Consider the following 21330-nt stretch of genomic DNA (forward strand, 5'->3'; position numbering starts at 1 on the left):
CGGAGAAGTCTGAAATCTCCGAAGAAATGAACAAGCATGCCTCGATTATTACGTCGAAAACGTACAGACTTCTTCAATTAAACCCAAAAGAGTTTGCGTATTCAATCCGGATGGCGCTTTTGTCCGAAAGTCGATGTTCGAAAGCTGTCACCTGGATCATGCAGAGGAGTAAACATTTTTATATTTTATTTACCAAAAAGGAATTTTTGTTATTTTTGCAAGACAATTATACTTCCTGCAGTGAAGAGTTTTTTTAAATCAATTTTGAACTACAATTCCTTATTTGAAGTTTATTTTTGATGATGGTAGGAAACATTATTTGGAAACATATGTTTTGGAATCAGGATTTTTCCGGACATTTGCAATCGTTTAGTGAAACAAAAAAATCACTAACACTACGTTTCGAGATCTGCAATCTGATCTCTTCTTCATCTTCTTGAATGCCCCATATGTTTAGCCTTCTCAAAATCCACAAACCTACCATCCCTCTCTGGCCCATCATTAGTTCTCGTGATTCACCTTATAGGGAATTGTCTAAAGTCCTGTTGGACATCTTAATGCCATTGGTAGGGAAAACTGACTCTTTTATCAAAAATTCTAGGGATTTTGCAGAGAAGTCAAAATCCCGGAAGTTGATTGAAACTGACAAACTAGTTTTGACTTTGAAAGTTTATTCACAAATGTACCAGTTCCAGAAACTTTCGAAATTATTGAATCACGTATCAAAGAAGACCAAACATTACAGAACTAAACTTCCCGTGCCAGTAATTATGGAACTGTTAGAACTACGCACTCAATGCAATTATTTCGAGTTAGAGAATAAAATTTACCATCAAGATGAGGAGATGGCAATGGGCTCACCACTGTCTCCTATTTTCGCTAATATCTTTAGGGAGGGATTTGAGCAAAAACCTTTGACTTCAGCTTTGAGCTCAGTTCAAACTGAAGATTTGGTGGAGGTGTGTGGATGATACCTGTGTTATTTTTCCTCGTGGAGAATTGAATAAGTTTTTGAAAAACATTAATAGTATTTATCCTTCCATCCGCCTCACAATGGAAGTGGAAGTCCAAAACAAAGCTTCCCTTTTTGGATGTGTGTGTATTAAGAGATAGGGATGTCCTTAAGACAACTGTGTTTCGAAAGATAACTCACACAGGAAAATATTTAAATTATCAATCAAACCATAACAAATCTGTTAAAGAAGGAGTGACCTACTCGTTATTTGATAGAGTAAAGAGCTTATGCTCAGATAAAGATAGATTAAAATAGGAACTTAACACATTCACTGCGCCGGCCCCAGATAGGGACGGCGGACCTGCGCGCGTAGTACGGACATCCCCAGATGGGGCCGCCTTGCTGCTCTACACACAAAGCCTCAGTGTAATTCAGCCTTTCGTTGTAGACTATTGAATCTTTGTCGCATTTTAGGTTGTGTCCAACGTTTTTTTTTGATCGGTTTCGTTCGCTTTTACCCGTTACGGTTCTTTTTCAGTAGGAACCCGTTGTAATCTTTGAGTGTTTAGTGTGTTGTTTCTGTGTATATCAACTGTGTAATTCTTTCTCTACATTATTTGTGTTTTTTTTTAAATATAAAAATGGATCCTGCAGTGCCAGGTACCTCTGGTCAGACTTTCACACCAGCAATGGACAAATCTACGACAGAGATGGTTCTGAGGATTTCATACAAAGAGTTGTTGACGACTCTTCCTCAGACAATTCACCTGCTTGTTCTGAAAGGCTACTGTTATTGTGGTTCCTATTTGGAGTATTACAACAGGTATGAGGCCTATCGAATTCGTCAGAACCGAATCTTTGTTAGTATCAGTCCCGGGGTTTGGTTCCCCAATAGATTTTTTCACACTCCTTCTTGACGATGTTTTCCTAGAAAATATTTGCAAATTTACAAATGCTTGTGCATTCAATTTTGCATGCAGTAAACCAACCTTGATACCAAAATAAAAAATAAATGCGTGGAAAGACATCACTGTACCCGAGCTGAAGACATTTTTAGGCGTTTATTGTACACAGGCAAAATACTAATAAATTGAATCCAAGACTATTGGAAAGCAGATTATTTATTCAATTTCAAGTGTTTTAGTAATTTATGTCGAGGAACAGGTTCTTGTCCATTATGCGTTGTTTGTATTTTTGCAAAAAAAATGACAATGCTCTTGACCCCGGCACTGCAAACTTCATAGAAAAAATTCAGTTCGTTGTAGGTTACTTCAACGACAAAATGAGAAATGTTTACTACCCTCAAAAAGAGTTATCTCCTGATGACGCTATGGCACTGTGGTGAGGAAGATTACTCTTCCGTCAGTACATCAAAGGCAAAAGGCACGAGTTTGGTGTCAAAATTGTACACTTTGACAGAGCATCAGGGATTTATTCTTTAGATTCCTCGTGTACTCGGGCAAATCAGATACTGCCGTAGGTGGTGTAGGGCATCCGGAGAAGGTTGTCCTACACCTTGTGAAGGATTATTTGGGGCAAGGCCATTCAGTGTATATGGACTTTCAATGAAACAAGTAAGTGATATCAGCAGCAGAGCGCTCGTACAACTTTTGTCAGTACAGGACCAGCACAATATGCGGTCGGCCCCAGTAGGGGCCGAAAATTGTGACGTCACAGTTCCAGGAAACTCGGCCGGAAACGTCATTTAGACCTTCAATCCGGCCTTTCTACCGTACAAGGAAAGTTTTTTCTACATAAAAATTGTTCAGCATCTGGTAACCCTAATTGTGCTTTTTGCCACAGCGAATGTGTTAAGAAAGTTGAATCGAATCTTAGAAGCAATGGATACTCTCAGTTAGTAATAAATAAGTGCAAACAAACTACAAGAATCATTTCTGGGTCAGAAAAACAGAACAGTGATAAATTTGCGTTTATGTCAATCTCTTATGTGCCGGGATTATCAGAGAAAATTAGAGGAGTAGATAGAAAGTACATTAGAACCGTGTTTAAAACACACAAAACTATTAGACAAAGTTTTGTAAAAACAAAACCAAAAAATAGCACACAGGATTCCAATTACTGTGTTTACAGTATAAAATGCATAGGCGAGACAAAAAGACCATTAAACGTAAGGATAAAATAACACAAAGAAAACAAAATACGGGTTTCACAGAAAAAGTAAAAAATTGCACACCATTGTTGGTCCGAAGACCAATCATATGAATTGGGATGAAGCAAACATAATACATCGAGAACCACATTTCTTTAAAAGGAAATTAATAGAGGCAACATAGTACATTAAATTGGCATACCAACCAACCAGTCAACCATCAGTTGAGATTAGGCCGCTTTGGTTGCTAGTTCTAAAAAATAAACTAAAGTATCAAACGGATTAGATATTTGTAATAAACCAATGCGATGACACAGTATGGTTTTAAGTTCATCTAGCATGAACTAATAATAATAATAATAAAAGACCCACTCCTGTCCTTCTTCCTTTTTATTGCCACCATCTTGTTTTTGCCGTGACGATTGCCATTTGCTAATGGCCTCTGGTCAGTCGTAGGTGGTTGGTAGACGAATGCAGACGTATTGTGACCTGTATTCTGTAGTTTAATTTTAATGATTAGTGTTGTGTATACTTTTATTATTAAGTACATGTTTTAGAGTTAGTAAAGTTGGCATACAACATGGTGGTTGTGATTCCTGACTTAGGCGTGTCACAACGCTTTGGTATGATTTGTTTATTTTAACCTAGTTTGTAATTATGTATTAATTATGTTAGTTATTTACCTGTAGAACAGATCAGATTGCAGATCTTGAAACGTAGTGTTATTGGTTTTTTGTTTCACTGAACGACTTTCAACTATAGTTTATTTTTTTATAGTTTTGGGCAGAAATGATAAAAACCGGTAAAGCATTTTAAGTGTTCATTTTCATGCTTTCATTTCAAGTTTATTACTAAATTTATATACATTTAAAGACAAAAAGAGTTCTTTTTAAGTGTGTCTTTAATGTTTCATGTCATGTTTATAATTTTGTACAAAATTTGTATGTTCAGAAGCGAAGCAATTTTAGTTTTTTTGAAGTTTTATGTAAATGAGTGCTTTGTTCAATTCAGTTTGAAACTCATATCAATATGGTTTTATATTTTCAATAAGAAGTTTGTCAGATTTAAGTAAGAAGATTTTATTTTTGTTCGTTTTGTTTTCTTCCAGAAAGAAAAAAGGGGTATAAGGTACTGAAAATGTACAGTGTATACAAGTTAAGATCACAACGTTTAGATGTATGATGCGCTGATATCATTAACTTCAATTGTTACTGGTAAATGACTACGAATTGTTCGTGATATACGGAACTAATGTATAAAATATTGTTCTTAGTTTTATATTCCTTTATTTACTTTACTTACTGTCTTATTTAACCTATCGTTGAAGTGAGACCGTAACCTCAATTTGATCTTGAGATCTGTTGCTGAGTTAAGGGCATGCTAATGTTCAGCCAAATGTTCTAGAGAGACATGCGCAATCATCTAACAATTTTGCTATGTAAAATGAAGATACACTACAAGCACAATTTCTAGTCACTAAGTCAATTAATTTTTGACAACTTCCCACGCTAAAAAGACATTCACCGTGATCAAGTGATCAACTTTGTGTTGTCTATTTTTGGACAGAAAGGCAGCCGATCAACAGTCCCAGTACCGTTAATTATGTACTGGCTTTGCTAACGCTCAGAAAATTAGCTCTTTTTAATTTACTCCTCTACAAATATTTCAAATATTTGCCACCATTTTGAGTTTGAGTTTTATAAAATAATAACCATCTTATTACAGATTTAATCATAAAAAAAACTGCATGCAAAATTTCAAAATTATACATTTAATTTGTGCACTAATGTGTGCACTTACACAGAGTTCATCCCATCAAATAAGGCTAAAGGCTAATTGAGTGTATGGTGTGTATCACTTGACTACTAGCACTACATGGGAGATACATTCGGAACTAAAGTGTTACGTTAACCATACCAAATGGGGACATTTTTCTAAATGTAAAAATCTGGTATATTCTGGATTGCGGGAGTTTCAAGAGTATGGTTCTGGGCTTAAAACGTACCAAGGACTACATGTGTGCCTGGAGAACATTTTTGGTCCCCAATTTGTCACTGGAAATATACATCAATGTCCTCCAAACATACTATTTACAAATACAAACAAACACACATTCATCATGTCACATCTTTTTCATTCATTCTTGGGGTAAGACACATGACTCACAATATATGACTTGATTATTAATGTTTTAAGCATATACAATAGATATGATTCCCTTCTTCTCTGATATTTCAACTTACCATCCAGTTTGATTTTAACACTATAAGTAAGATCTTAAATAAAAGGTTTGCTACCCTCTAAGAAATCACACAGAAATAAAGAAACACGTTTATATCCTTTAATCGTTTTTATTTTCCAAAAGAAATCATCAGAAATAAGAATTTACCTTGAACAAGACAGCAAATATGCATAATCTCTCTCAATATATATAAATTATGTATATATGTACAGGGTGAAGTGAGACATGTTTTGATTTCGATTATCTACCCAAGAAGTTGATATCTGAAGCCAACTGAACAAAACAGTTATCAGTAACTAACTTACAATATATTTACAGTAGGATGTGTAGGAACTTTGTCAAATGTACAGCAGTGGGTGGTAACCCTATTAACATAACAGAGTCACAACAGGCAAGAGAGGGATCTGGCGAGCTCTTTAGCTCTCATTTCAGGTTTACTTTGGTTCCAGTTTCTAGTACTTGTCACATAGTATTTTATGCTTACAATTAATTAGTGATACAGCAGAAATATTTTTTAAAATTAAAACAGTTGTTTGTCAAAAAAGTGGAAAACTAAAAATAAGAAAACTTAATTGTAAAATCTTAAAATGAAACTAAAATTCAAACTATACTAAATTCCATTAATTCACCGAACACAGATGACAATAAACTGAGTTTTTACAATTCTTGTTTGAAAACTTCAAATTTATTATAAAAACGCTCATTTAGGATAACCTGTTCTCAAAAGAAAAGAAATTTCACATTAGTAGCTCCATGATGCACCTAAACATTATTTGCACCTCATACATTTTCAAAACATAAATCTCCTAAGAAATATAATTTTTATGTATTTGTATCAAATAATAATCTGCATTTAGGTCTCTAAAAACAAACTTTGCATGACAACAACAGTTTATTCGATCAATCTTACACATTATCGTATGATTACTTCAAATTTTAGGTAATTTACACAATATAAAACCATACAAATTTTCTAATTCAATTGTAATTACAAATAATGTTGACATATTTTACATATAACTGCTAAACATTTTATTAAACCTGAGATTATTCCTGAATATTGCAAAATATACAGTTGTTGAATTTAAAAAAACCAAAACAATGAAAAACCATTAATTGTTTGAAATATTCTGATAACAAGGATTGCAGTTCTTATAGTTTATATTGTGCTTTGACTTTCAAAACATTTTCAGAAGACTGGTTGTATTTATTAATAACTACAATTTACCAATGTAATCTTTGTTTTTAGAACAAAGCCTTTTGAAAACCAAAGGATTCATCGTCAGGCAAATTCAGTTTTTTGTAAGAGTCGCCTAGCCATGAAATTTCAGGTTTAAAAGAGCCTGGTCAAGAAAATTAGATTGGAAAGTGTTATCATTAACTTCAACTACTTTATAATAGTGTGTAATTGATTGAAGAGTCTTAAATTTTCAGGAGGGATTTTAGAATAGAGAATATGTTTATTTATAAATGAGATTTCAATTTTTTAAAACATTTTTTCCTTATTAACTTGAAATTTCTAATACGTAATTTTTTTCTAAATATGTTTAGCGAATACCTATAATATTTACTTTACCCACAGCATCGGAAATTATCTGAAACCACTTTTAACAATTTCTTATAGTGGTACTTATATTTTCAACATATTTTTAGTTGTTCAGAAACCATATACCATATAAAAATTAAAAACAAATTTGCAGGAGTAGTTCTGTCTATGGAAATTATGTTTAATATTAATAATAATTACGTATGTTTAAGATTTATAATATAATATAATGCTCTTGAGCATTATTTGATTTGGGATCGAACCTCTAAACTTTTGATCTGTTATTGACAGGTAATATGATGAGGAATGATTGTGGTTCATAACTTCCGCATTGATGACCAGAGGCATTAGCCTCAGCCCGTTGAACTACTAATTTTTCTTATGTATAAAAATTTTTAGACCTTTCCGCACTTTGTCTTCTGTTTTTCATTCGTTTTCCAAGAATTTTCAATTGGAAATGTTAAGTGGATAAAGTAAATATTTACACACACACTTTAAACAATTTAATAACAATGCGCAATGCTTATTAAAATATTCTAAACTGCATTTGTAATAGACAATAAAATTCGCATTAATTTTTTTGTATCCATCTTTCAGAAATCTTTTTTAGTTAAAATGCACAACTTATTTAAATATGGCTGCAATATTAACTTACAGTTAAAATTTTACTGCATTAAATATAATTATTCAAGTTTGGAAAGAGCATAACTATACATAAACTAAAGCCTGTATATCAAGTATTAGTGAAAAATGTTATAGTGGAGTGCTGTAAATTCTGACCAACTGGGGCCAGACCTAGTAGAAAACAGAGTTTCACGCGAGCCATCAAAAAATATTAGGTTTTGCAAAAAAATTAGCATTGGTTCAGTCAAACAATTGTCCCAGGTGCATTATTTATTCGCAATACAGCAAATTTAATGTTTTTAGAGCTATTTATAAATTATTATTTGGTGAATGGGAAGAGAATATACGGAAGGTGAGTGGCTTAAATAACTATATTTTTATCCTCTTATGATGGCAATTCTATCCACCACAACACCAGTTATCTTAGTTTGGGCAATTGCACAAAAGAATATTTCTCTCTATAAATGAAACAAATGAATAAGAGACTCAAAGACTACAGTAATATGGACTTTTTTACCAACCTGATCTTGAATATTTAGTAAGTGTTCTTTTCAATGCCATTCCAGAATCGTTATTCAAAGAGTTTATGTTTCTAATTATTTACAAGAATTGTAATGAATATTTGTAATATATTAAAAAGGTTATATTTTTCTAATGCTCTGCAATTAATTATTTATTTTACCACTTTTCTAAATTTGTTCAGATCACATTAGTAAAATTTGATTAGCGGAACTCTTAATATATCTTGAGATAAATTCCAAATTTCCACAGCACTGTATTTATAGTAGTGCCTTTGATGGTAAATTTCATATAATGTCAGTACTACTTATTTTATTTTAAATTGTAATTATTAATTTTTAATTATGCCTTTCACCTCTAGTATGCTTTAATTTTTTATAAGATGTATTATTAGAATGAAGTTTTTGAAATAAATATTTCACTTAAAACCAATAATACAAAACACAGTAATAAAATTATGTGGCTCATATTCTGTTATTGAAGTACACTGGAATATTTGGAAACATTTCAAATCCAAAAATCAAACTCAAACTGTCAATTGTATGTAAAATCTTGGCCTAAACCGATTGTACCAAAATAATTCTCAAATCTATGGGTAGGTATGAGTTGCGAGGTACTATGGTTAAACAAAGTTCACAGTTGGCAGTGCAGCTCTCTTGCCCTATGATAACAAACAATACTGTCCAGAGCAGTGAATGGTAATACTGAGTGTTTCTCTAAACAACAACAATACAAAAATAAGCTCTAAGTGAAACAGCTTCAAGTGTACATAAGAGGTAGGTGAACACTAAGTCTACAAGTAAATAAAATAAATAATATTATATTAATGAATACTTTTATATAAAAATAATGAAGACAACGGGGTCGGGAACCGGATGTTTATTATAAACAATGTAAACAAAACAACTTACTTTGGTTACGGGACCACAGTATAATATATAACACTATACAACACTGGTACGTGGAACACGTAGTGATCGATACAAAAGATATGACAACATCTATAATAGCAACTTTATGTTCATTAGGCCATTAACATACCCTTGGAAGAGATGTTCTATTAACATGTGGTTCTCTCTCTCGATCCTCCAGCACAGAAAACGCACTCCTACATCTTGCAACAAATAAATGGCAAGCTTTCTTCCTTTCCTTCACTAGTACAACTAAATATGCCAGCTGGCACTCGAGCGTAGGAAAAATATTGCAAGAACACTCAAAAGTGCGTTTACTGCTTTATACTGCAATTGATTAAAATTGTAAGTACAGTGAGCTCGACCAAGGGTACAATGTCAAGTAGAGTTGGCACCTGAGTTGTTGAATTGAGGTCAGTATGGTGTCGAATTTCACCTTAAACAATTTTTTGTAGCTTTCATGACACAGACTTGAACCGACCTTATAGTGGCCTACAATATAATATAATAATAATAATAGAAAAACCAATCTTCCTTTTAGATTTAAAAAACGATTAGCTAGCATTAGATAGATTAACATAAATCCAATTAATATAACTTTAATTACATTGTCTAATAGTTAATTTAAATTATTTATCTAATAATCTAAGGATTTACATCAGAATAATTTCACTAAATTTGAAAACAGCATTTCAACCTACAAAATAAATACTTTTCACTTTATTTCAAACCATTTATTTATACAATACAGTCTAGAACAAAATAAATACAAAGACCAGTTTCTTATTTACTCTTTGACAGATGGTAAACTGTGCGTCGTCTGAACTTTTAGGCCTGATTTTACAAAATATAACAGTAGCAAACCAGTACAGTATTGCTCCCAACGGTTTCAGTAGGCGGTCTCACAAGTACAAAACGCTACAGTTGTACAATGGATACAAAAAGTCTTGTACATAAAACATGTGTGATGCTGTTAAAAACCGGAAACCATCTTATTGCTACACGTGACCCATACAACATGGCGTGTAAGAATCTTTACAGTTTTAATTGCGATTGCTGATCAACTCATGTCCTACAGAATTTACCTTCTACTTTAATATGAAAATTTCAGCAGGGCTTATACAATCAACACCCTCTTGTAATTTTCCATTTAAATCTAAGTTGTGTTATAAAAAATTGCATAACAATAAACAACAAATATAAAAGCTCCACAATGCTTAAAAAAGGCATCCCATACTAAAGAGTACTCCATTATGCCATAAACCATTTGGAGTTCATTTTACAAACATCAAAAGATATACATATTCTTTTAGATTTAATTTGTATTTTGTATAAATGATATCAGCTGAAAACGTATTTACAATATTTTCCAAATAATCAGATACTCAATATCAAACCCCCTAACAATACATTAAAATACAATGCTTATACAATAATACACACAATATAAAAAAGGTAAAACTACTAAACGCAACATTATGCTAAGTCAGACATACCACTAGTTTATAAATAAATTATATTATTGAACTAATTTGTTCACAATTCACGTTGTCAAGAAAGTCAAACTTACAACACTCGTACCTCTTTGAAAAATTAAAAATATGAGTTTTAATTTTAAAACTGTGCGAGAATGGATTTTGCAATACTTTTATGCAAAAAATTAATTACATTTTGTTTTACTACATTTCACAAGTGAATAGCTTCCTCATCAAAATATTACTAGCTTTCAATCATATTTAAATTTCAGTATAAAATGTTACAAACTGCCTGATTTATAGTTAGTAATGTAAGCTTAATAAACCTTTTAAGTTTAAATGTAGGAGTTCACCCAATGTATCTCAAAATAATAAAATTTAGACATATTATCTCAATTATGCTTTCCATGAGCAGAAAAAATATTCTTTTGGGGAAGAAATAAAGAACAAGACATAATACAAAGGAGGTTTTGTTTGAATCATGTTCTACTTTGTACTCTGTTTTATCTTATTTAATAGTATTGTATGTTTATGTCTATAAAAAAGTAATATTTGGATAAATTTTTATAATTTTGAGATAAATTGATACAAATAAACTATTTTTAAAGAAGTCATATATTTTTATTTATACACACCTATCATTTGAACTGTATCGTTTTTGATAAGGAAGTCGTTGGCAATAGCTTATCAAAAAATTGGAAATATCCAATAGTTAGTTTTACAGCAGTAAGAAAACTGCAGTCTCTTATACTCTGTGTATAGCTAATAGTGTAGGCCCTGAGCCATTCACACAGTGAAAATAAAATTCATAATTCACCCAAATGGTTTATGACAGATTAATTGAGGTAGATGAAGAAGTTAACTTTACATTGTTCAACTAAGAAAAAGACTTAATGTCGCTCTAACACAAGACCGGTTGTTGAGATTCGTCAGTGCTACACACGTGACCATGACGGATCAGTCGGCTCAGTTGCAGTCGCAGCGGAAAACCCGGCACACCACAACGGTTTATCCCAGCATCGTCCGACACCCATCGAGACGCACAGCACTACAGCACAATATTACGCCACCAAGATGTTCGGTACTGTGTGCGGTCAGTAGGCACGGTTCAACGCACGGTCGTCCAATGTCTACTAACACCGGGCGTGTTCTCAGCATTTTGTCGTCTTGATGCCATTGGGCCGCGCCAGGATGTACCCATTGGGCGTGGTCGTGCTGCCGTTGCTCACTTTACTGCTCCCAGACGACTGCTTGTAGTTCTCCTCGTCGTCACTTCCTAATGAGAAATCCTCAATCTCTCGGGTGATGCAGAGAGGTGTCGTCTCCCCACCGGCTCCTGTTGTCTCAGCCACCGCTTCCCCCACCACCGTGGGTGGAGGTACTGGGGCGACCATCCCCGCACTAGCCCCACCACGTATCTCCTGGCCCTCCTCACTGTGGTAAAAGCTCACTGTGGAAAACTTCTGGTTGGCTTCAGGTAACAGATCCGTCACCAGTTCAAGGAACGTTGGCCTCATCAAAGGCTTGTACTGCCAGCAACGCTTCATCAACCAGTAAAGATTCTCCGGGCAGTTGTCTGGTGGCAACATCACTCGCCCCTCAATCACGTACTTGAGAGTCTGGTCATTGGTCAACCCCTGTAACACATAAACATTTAGTAACTGTTGCTCTCATACTTTCAAATAAGGATGGGGATTTTCATATTCCGATTTTTCATTCCCAATTACATAATTATTTAGATAATTTTAATTATGATTTACTTTAGTAATAAGAACTTAATATTAAATTCTTTTACTATCCCCCATTATCCTCTTGGTAAACACGGACATATTGGACCCCTTATTACCTGTACAGCCTCAAAACACAAAATACCATACAAGTAGACATGACTTTAGGTATTATAATAACATTTGTTGAACAACAAGCTATAATGTAATTAGCATAATAATATTCCATTATGCTTCAGTTCTCATAAACAACTCATGCCACAGTGATTAAAAAAATGTTCTCTTGAAAAGTTATTCTTGTTTGACCTGCTCTAACACAATATATGAGAAACCAAAAAAGTTCTAATATTTATATCTATCACTAGAAATTTACTAGAGGAGATTAAATATTTTACAAACATCAGATAACATATTTTGACTGAACCTATTAATTACAAACAACTGATGCTATTTACCCATTGTACAATCTTAACAGTTGCTGTACCAAAACTGTATTTAAATAACAGAAAGTTAATTAGGTCTATCCCAGTTTAGATTATTAAATTTTTTGATCAGTCTAAATAATTAAAATTGTAAGGAGGTGGGCCAAATCCATCAATTTACTAGGTGTATCAAAAAGAATCATCCGATTTAATATAATCATAACTATTCTGTTTGTTGAGCTAAATGCGCCAACAACGTACTGTTGAAAAGAGTATCTTATAAAGTTTTACATGGTTCCCGCTAGGTAGCAGCAGCATTATTTCACACGCAGCCCTCAGAAATCTGTTTGCTGCGCTGCTCGACAGCTCAACATGCCTCCTATGTCCGTATGGCGTGTGTTGCGTCGACAATTACGCATGAAAGGATACAGACTTCAAATACTGCAAGCTCTTCGTGAGGGTGATAAAGAACAACACATGGAGTTTTGTTCTTGATAAGATGATGGACGATGAACATTTTGTATCGCGCATAGTGTTTAGCGTTGAGGCACATTTCATTTAAACCACCATAACGTTAGAATATGGGGTACAGAAAAACCACTTGAAATTGTGCAACATGAGAGAGACTCTCCAAAATTTAATGTGTTTTGCGCGGTTTCACGGGAAATGGTGTACGATCCATTTTTCTTTGCTGAGAACACTGTTACAGGAATAACATATCTCGATATGCTTGAGAATTGTCTTTTTCCCCAATTGGAGACTGATTCGAACAACTTCATTTACCAACAGGATGGGGCACCGCCACATTGGCATCTGGCAATCCGGCAATTAAATCAAAGAATTTGTGACCGGTGGATCGGCCGCACTAGACAAAATGACGCATCCTTACATTTCTGGCCTCCAAGGTCACCAGATCTTACTGTATGTGATTTTTTCTTGTGGAGTTTCATCAAAGTGGACATATTGAACACCTTTGAAAAGGTATGAAAAAAAAACCTTTTGAGTTTCCCTTTCAGCCAAAAAAATTAGTAATTGTATATGTTTACTAATGTTCGAAATATAGACATGTCAAATCGGATGATTATTTTTGATACACCCTGTAGTATGACGCAAAAAACTGATTGGTTAGATACGTTTCAACAAGGTTCATCTTGGCACAGTGAGATCTTTCAACAAATTCATTCTATACTTAACACCTGTGAGGAGTAAAGCAACAGAAGTGGACAGAACAAGAAATAACAGGTTATGTTTACATTTTGTGACAGCTTTACTATAAATTCTACTTTAACCAACTAATGATGTATCAATCGTTTGGGTTCAGGTTATTAAAAGTTAATGATTTACTTTTGTTTAGGAAAATTTTGAGTTTTTATATTGTTAAATGTCTCCGAGTTAAGTAATGATTCAATCTATAACAGTGGCAGATGATGAGTTGTGTGATTACTGCACTGAGATGGACACACCGGAGCATACATTTTTTGCTTGCCAGAAATGGACTGCAGAAAACAGGGAGGTAGAGGGAGTGATACATGGTGTGCTGACGTGGATACATTAGTGCCTCTAATATTAGACTCTAAAGAAAAATGGGAGGAGGTTAACAACTACATAAGAAAAATAATGCAAGGAAAAAGAGAAATATAGTATGATACAGAAGAGTAGAAGAAACAGTCCCTTCATTTTGAAGCAATACGAACAAGGTGATTCCAGAGTGAAGCGGAGAAAGGGGGTTTTTTAGTGAGTAAGAATCTCACACTACCACCTACTACGGGCTAGGTGGTGCCAATGTAAGGTTTTTCCCCCATCTCGAAAGAAAAAAAAAAATCTATAACAGAGTAAGAAGAAATTACACAGCTGACATACAATTACACGCACTCCCTGTTGTGACTGACATCCGAAATTAAACATTTGGAAAAATATTTAAAAAATCACTTAATTCCTGTATTAAGAATTTTGTTTATTGATTCAAAATTTAAAATCTTTACCATTATTTGTTTGTTCATATTTTTATCATTGTTCAAATAATTTGATACTTCCATAACACCTAATCCGTAAATAAATTAATAAAATTTTGTAACTAAATATATCTGTGGACCAGTTTTTTCACAAACTACAGTATTTTATTATTTGTTTCCTAGTTTAGTTAAAATGTTTCAAAATCATTTGAATATCTTTTCTAGTTTTGAAGATTTAGCAGGAAAAATCTGAACCTAGGATTTGGTCTTATAAGAAATAATACAAAAATCTGTCACTTAATTTGACCGTACGAATGAATTCACTGTTCCAAATTAAATTTCAACTAATAGACTTCCAATTTATTGGTGAACTACCTCATTTTCTCATCATAACTGTATGTGTAATTAATTATTCATATAAACCAGTTGTCATTATTTAATAATTTTACATGATTTAATTGTTTTACAACAGTAAAAATGGATATGTATAGTAAATAATGTGGCTTTTTAGTACTTTTATGAAATTAATTAACTTAAAAATATAGGTATTCTTTGATCCTGATTAAATTTTACTATTCATTCTATCACTAAATATTTTGATAAGCTTTACTGGATTTTAGGACCAACGACACTGAAGAGTAATTGAAATACTTATGCAAGAGGTTATAAATAGAGGACAATGGGAAGATTTTATTTAATACTATAGGGTGGATGTTGGCTTACTTGATATGGTTGTGAGGCAAGTGTGGCCATTTCCCATAAGACCACTCCATAGCTCCATACATCCGAGCTGCTTGTGAACACCCCATCCTTGAGGCTCTCAGGGGCCATCCACCGAACTGGCAACAGCCCTTTGGTGCCTGCAGATAGTATACAATGTATTGATCACGTTCAATCTCAGCTTATATTTCGTTTAGAGAAATTTAAAAAATGCAACAACATTTACCTTTCCTATAATAATCAGTCTCATAGATGTCACGGGTCATGCCGAAGTCACCAATCTTCACAGTGAGGTCCTCGGCGACCATGCAATTGCGTGCAGCCAAATCGCGGTGGACAAACTTCTTTGCGGCTAGATATGCCATTCCATCTGCTATTTCTATCGCCATCTGCAATATCTCCTGAAATAAGAGATCAACAGTTATTTTTGTATGCTTCCAAGAAATTGTATTCTGAACTCTGGTTGGTGATTTGAAACCAATTGATTTTAACTCGAATATTATAATTATCAGTAAATTAATATCACTTACAGTCAAAAATATTTTTTTATATTTTTATGACATTAAAAGCCCCATGTATGTATTCATCAAACACACACTACATAAATAGTGTTTGTGGATATTAATGATGCTTCAAAGCTAAATCTCGAATACATGATTTATTCTGTCTCGATCAACAAGATTTGTTTACAACATACTTATCAACAAGATAATTTACCAGAATTGTATTAAAATATTGTAAATTTTCTGTATAAATTATGAGGTTGAGTGGTAGAGAGGGCTTAACAGCCCTAACTCCGCCTCTTTAATAAAGGCATTTTTCATTCATTTTCATTCATTTCAAGATTTGAGAATCAAATCTTGAGTCTACCAACATTTGATGTGTTATTAATCATTAGACAGAAGTCATGTACATGCTTTGCCACTTCCAGACTATGGCAGATGAGTAGTTTTTATGCCAAAATAGTAGAAAATGAATCATTTTGATCAGAAAATCTGACATATGTCAATTTTGATGGTCAACCAATACTGGTCAACATAATGGAGAGAGACAGAAATACGGAAGTGCTCTAGTTGAGGTAAGTTCTTTGTTGCATGAGCGTTAACGTCATCTGGCTACTAGTGGTAAGAAGAAAAAATTGTATGTAGTTAACCAAAGTAAGGAAATAATGTGAGTCTATATTTAACTTGGAACTTGCATATGCTAGTTTATTTTCATGCATTGGTTTGCAATATTTGAGGAGACTAGATGAAAAGCAATTACACAAGATAATACAGAAAGAGATCATATGAAACTGGTTTGGTTATGTAAAATAAATGAAGAAGTGTTCGCTTCTGATGGAATGAACAACAAGACCAATTCAAAGATAGCTTTTTGATTACCGGATTGTATAATGGTACAAAATGGCAATATCAGATCAGAAATGTGGTCTGTAAACAAAAGACTAAAACATCTAAATATATAAATCTAAGATCACAACTTTTAAATTATGTATAAAAATATTATAAAAAAAGGATATTACGAGGGGTATCCAAAAAGTAAGTTTCCCTGTTCTGTAAAAAGACGCGTACGTAACACAGCGTGCAGCTGTGGGTGGGGATATGTAGCGCGGTTCGGTTGGCAACAGGTGCGCCGGTCTAGCCCATTGTCACGCTTCTCAGTCAGTTGCTGCCCAAACATCATGGAGACTCCACTGCGTTCTGCCGCCAGTTGCGAAGTCCGTAGTGTTATTCGTTTCTTGACCGCCAAAAACGAAACTGCCGTTGAAATTCATCGTCAGTTGTGTCAAGTGTATGGTGAACATGTTATGTCCGTTCAGATGGTCCGTCGTTGGCGTGCAATGTTTTTGGAAGGAAGAGAAAATGTTCATGACGATGAGCGTAGTGGCCGACCGGCCAATTTTTGGGACTGCCGTGGAGTGTTATTGATTGACTATCTTCCTCGTGGCAAAACCATAAATTCAGAAAGGTATTGTGAAGTTTTCACCAGACTTCGGCGGGCAATACAGAATAAACGGCGCGGACTTTTATCGCGCACGGTTCTGCTTATTCAAGATAACGCCCGACCACACGCTGCTTGCGCAACAATGGAACTTTTGAGGAAATTTAAGTGGGATGTTTTTGGTCATCCTCCATACTCACCAGATCTTGCGCCTAGCGATTTTCATCTGTTTCCGGAGCTGAAAAGACACCTTGGCGGTCGGCGATTTGCCAACAGCGATGACCTTCAAAATGAGGTGGATACTTGGCTTAAAAATTTGGCGGGTGAATTTTGTGATGCTGGAATAAAAAAACTACTTCCTAGATACCAAGAGTGCTTAGAAAGGGATGGTAACTATGTAGAAAAATAAGGTATGATGTAAAAAGTTGAATAAATGTGTTTCAGCTATTTTTTGAGTCTTTTTAACTTTTTCATAATTAATGGAAACTTACTTTTTGGATACTCCTCATAAATGGAATTAAAGATTAATTCTAATGTGATGTGTGCCTAGTTGTATTAACTTGTTAACATCTTATGTTGTGTTATAAATGGCTTGTTTCTACAACTTCTTTTCACTCATTATCATCTCCTTTAAACTCAAACACTCCACAATGTCACAGCCATTACCATCATACTGTTTTCTTTCTTCTAGTTTATTTCCATGGCTCTTTGCTAGCTCATAACATTTGTCTCCATTTCTCTTGAATTATTTTCTACTTTATCTTGTAGAGTTCTTGAGAAAAGAGTGTATAAGCCAAGATTCAATACAAACATCAAGCTTAACTTTTCCAATTCTCAGGGTGAGTACCACCTACTCTTAACAAAGAAGCACATTAAATATATGTACACAAAGGGAATACTTTATGCTGATCATGCTCACTGTGCATTTTAACAACTACAGAAGGAAATATTTTCAACTTTTAAATACCTACGATATTGTCACATTTCGTAGAAAAACTTCCATACGAGTAAATGTTTCATAATATGGTCTGTATTTATAAACTGTACTTACTTTCTTTACTTTTGCCACTGAAGAACGGATATTTATTTATAAAGTACCTACAGGAGAAGTCTAGAATACTTCACAGATTGATATATGGTTGTCAACTTCGGGAAAATCTGAAGTTCATGGCCACAACTATGGAGCTGGATTCTGCTTTCCTAGGATTATATTCAGTCCATTCATGTTCTAATTAAATGCTATCCACAAGAACAAACCATACAATAGTAGGCAACATTTGGATGTTCAATGATATGTCAGTTACCTTGTGTCAGAACTCTACTGCCAAGCACTAAAGCCTCAAGAGGCCTTTTGCACACATCAGAGAACAATTTCAGCAGTCACACGAAACGCTGAGAACAACTAATCAGGTCCTCCTGAAATTAACCACCCTCTTCCAGAATACCAAAAAATTGGCACAACCCTCTTTTAATATCACAGGGCAATACAAAAATTGCGGGTTATTTTATAAAATTTTATTCCTGTTATATCTTCTCAAATTCCAGTTATATAATAGTCAATAATTTATAAACCATTTCTAAATTCTCAATTTAGAAAAATTGCATCTTACGAACCAACAATATCTGTATTGTATTATGATTATGAGTATTATGAGTACTCTGGTACTCATAATTGTAATATAATTTTACTTTGCAGTAAATGAATAAAAGTTACTAAACTATAGTTTCCAAAGTAGTTAAGGAAGTCTTACTTTTAAATGGAATACGAATTATGACTTACTCTGAGTGTGGGGGGTTGTTTTGTAGGATCGTCCACGGCGTCTGGTCGGTGAGACCGCAGGTAAGACTTGAGGTCCCCATTAGCCATCAACTCCATCACCACCAAAGTAGGCTGACCCTTAGATACAACACCTAGCAGCTGTACAACATGGTGTGTGTTGAAACCCCTGCAACATTACAAAACTTATTTGGTGGAATCGTCCTCAGCATATGGTCAGTGAAACTGCAGCCCACCAACCATTAGCCACCAACTCCAACACCACCAAAATAGACTGACAGACACAAACACCTAGCAGTTGCACAACATGGTGTAAAGGGAATAAAAAGTTGTATTTCTTTTTTGATGCTGATTTCGAAGCAATTAATTTCTAAAAAAAAAAAAAATTAAAGTGCTCTCAGGAATAGTGCTTCCGTGGATTCTGTATTATTTGGTCAAGATTGAAGTGAATAAAACTTAACAACTAATATCTAACTGTAGTAACTGCTTTGTATTTTGTTGAGTCTGGTGTAGGTTTGAGAATTTGTGTAACACCAGCCGGCATCATGGCTATGTTCATCCATGTTAGTGAGTGTAAGTTGTATCTTGATCAATTAGCATGTCATTGATAACAACTTTTACAGTTTGAGCATAATAAAAGTGTTGATATTTTTTACTGAATGAAACACCAAAGAGGAAAATAGAATCTTTAGAAAAATAGAATGCTGTGACCGATTCAGGATTTCAAGTTAGAGTAACAACAGCAACTCCATTTCCCAATCTTTAATCATAATAACCATCTTGAAGTGCCTCTTGTAGTGTTTTTCTTTATTTTTGTCTTCGTATTGTTCAACGTTTTGGATAATGGTGAAAACGAGTATCATTTTTTCCAGAACCAGTAGTTGCCTCTTCTGTACTGACATTAGGTAACAATAGCTAAATGGCAGCCCTTGCTTTTAATTCCTATACAAGACCAATACCTGAAGAACACAAGGAGTTACAACATTTTTTTATTAAAATACACTTACTTTTAGTCGTCATACACAATTTTAGAAATAAAATCTTTAAAAAAATGAAATGGTACTTACTTCATAACTGAAGCCTCGTTGAGAAATTCGATTCGCTCGCGATCTGATGCAGTCTCGTTGACAGTTTTCACAGCGCAGTCCATCTTTTCATGGCCTGGCACAATATTGTACGCAATACCGCGCCAAACCATACCAAACGAGCCCTGTCCCAACTCTTTAACCAGCTCAATTTGTTCTCGAGGAACCTCCCACTGGTCAGCAACGTACACTGCAAAGGAATAGCTGCTGTTTATACAAGTCCTTCACTTACAGCTGAAACTTCGGTCACTCTGACACTCAATTATTTAAGTGTCAAGTTGTCATAATTTCCTACTAAAATAATGTCATTTCTTTTTCATGGAACTGTCCTGTGATGAGTACTACAAGTTTGTAACGATTTCTTCCAACCTTAACACCAATTTCTATTACATTATTAATTTATCAAAATTAAACAAAAGAATTTCACTATCAATAAATATTTAATATTTTACATGAAGATAATTTTGATTACATTGATAAAACAATATACGCTATCCATTTTTTACCTATTAGACAGTTATTTTGTCAGATTTTACAAAATAGTTAAACAGATTAAAGACAAAAAAGATAATTGAAAGAAATAATATATTTTTTATAAATATGATTAACGTATCTCCAAAAAAATGTAAATTTAATTTTAAACTATCAAAATAATCACTTTTTTGGTTACGGAACATAAATGTATTTGTTTAACCCTACAGCTGGTAAGTATCATGATAGTGACTTATTTACACCATTCTTAATTGCTTGTTAATTATTGTGATGTATCGTTAAATAAAAAAAAATGTAGAAATATCATTTTATTTCCACAAAAATTTAAGTTAATAGCAATAAACACACCAATATTTTTTGGGACTTAATTAAAATTCAGTGCTGCAAAATTTGCATATATAAAATATTACTATTTACTATTTTTGTATTATAATTTGTCCAGACTTTTGTGTAAGTTCTATTCAAACTTTCAGTGGTATGAATGCTTTAAAACTGACATTGTACTCAAGGATAAAAATCAATGTGCTTGAAAGTGAAAATATTTTTATTTGTTCTTTTTTAATGTATGTAAGGACATACATGGAATTATTTGGTAAGTTTTTGTCTTACTATTCTTTTTCATATATAATATTGTTACTGAAAAAAAAAAAAAAAATATATATATATATATAGTACTTAACATATTGATTTACATTTTTTTTTTAAATTTTTCAGAAAGCACCTTGTGAATATGCGAATTAGATCTAGGCTGTTGGAATGAAAAGTCCAACCTGTTGTAGAGTTAAATGGGAAAAATTACGTAATGATGTAAATCTTTACAAATGATGGCATA

The 21330-nt window shown here is 33.6% G+C and overlaps 1 protein-coding gene across 3 annotated transcripts in view; it reads right to left on the reverse strand.

The window, feature by feature from the left end:
• Positions 1-5400: 5400 nt before the first annotated feature.
• Positions 5401-21330, reverse strand: part of LOC124355122 (insulin-like peptide receptor) — a 300892-nt gene continuing 284962 nt past the window's right edge. For all 3 annotated transcript variants that reach the window (XM_046806083.1, XM_046806084.1, XM_046806082.1), the window contains 5 exons: positions 19989-20196; positions 18925-19090; positions 15430-15604; positions 15207-15343; positions 5401-12019 (listed from right to left, as the gene is read on the reverse strand). In XM_046806083.1, the coding sequence (XP_046662039.1) occupies positions 11534-12019; positions 15207-15343; positions 15430-15604; positions 18925-19090; positions 19989-20196 (1172 nt within the window). In that variant the 3' untranslated portion in view covers positions 5401-11533. The remainder of the gene's footprint in view (positions 12020-15206; positions 15344-15429; positions 15605-18924; positions 19091-19988; positions 20197-21330) is intronic.

This window comes from Homalodisca vitripennis, chromosome 2 (assembly GCF_021130785.1).
Source record: "Homalodisca vitripennis isolate AUS2020 chromosome 2, UT_GWSS_2.1, whole genome shotgun sequence".
In the NCBI taxonomy this organism is placed as follows: Eukaryota; Metazoa; Arthropoda; class Insecta; order Hemiptera; family Cicadellidae; genus Homalodisca; species Homalodisca vitripennis.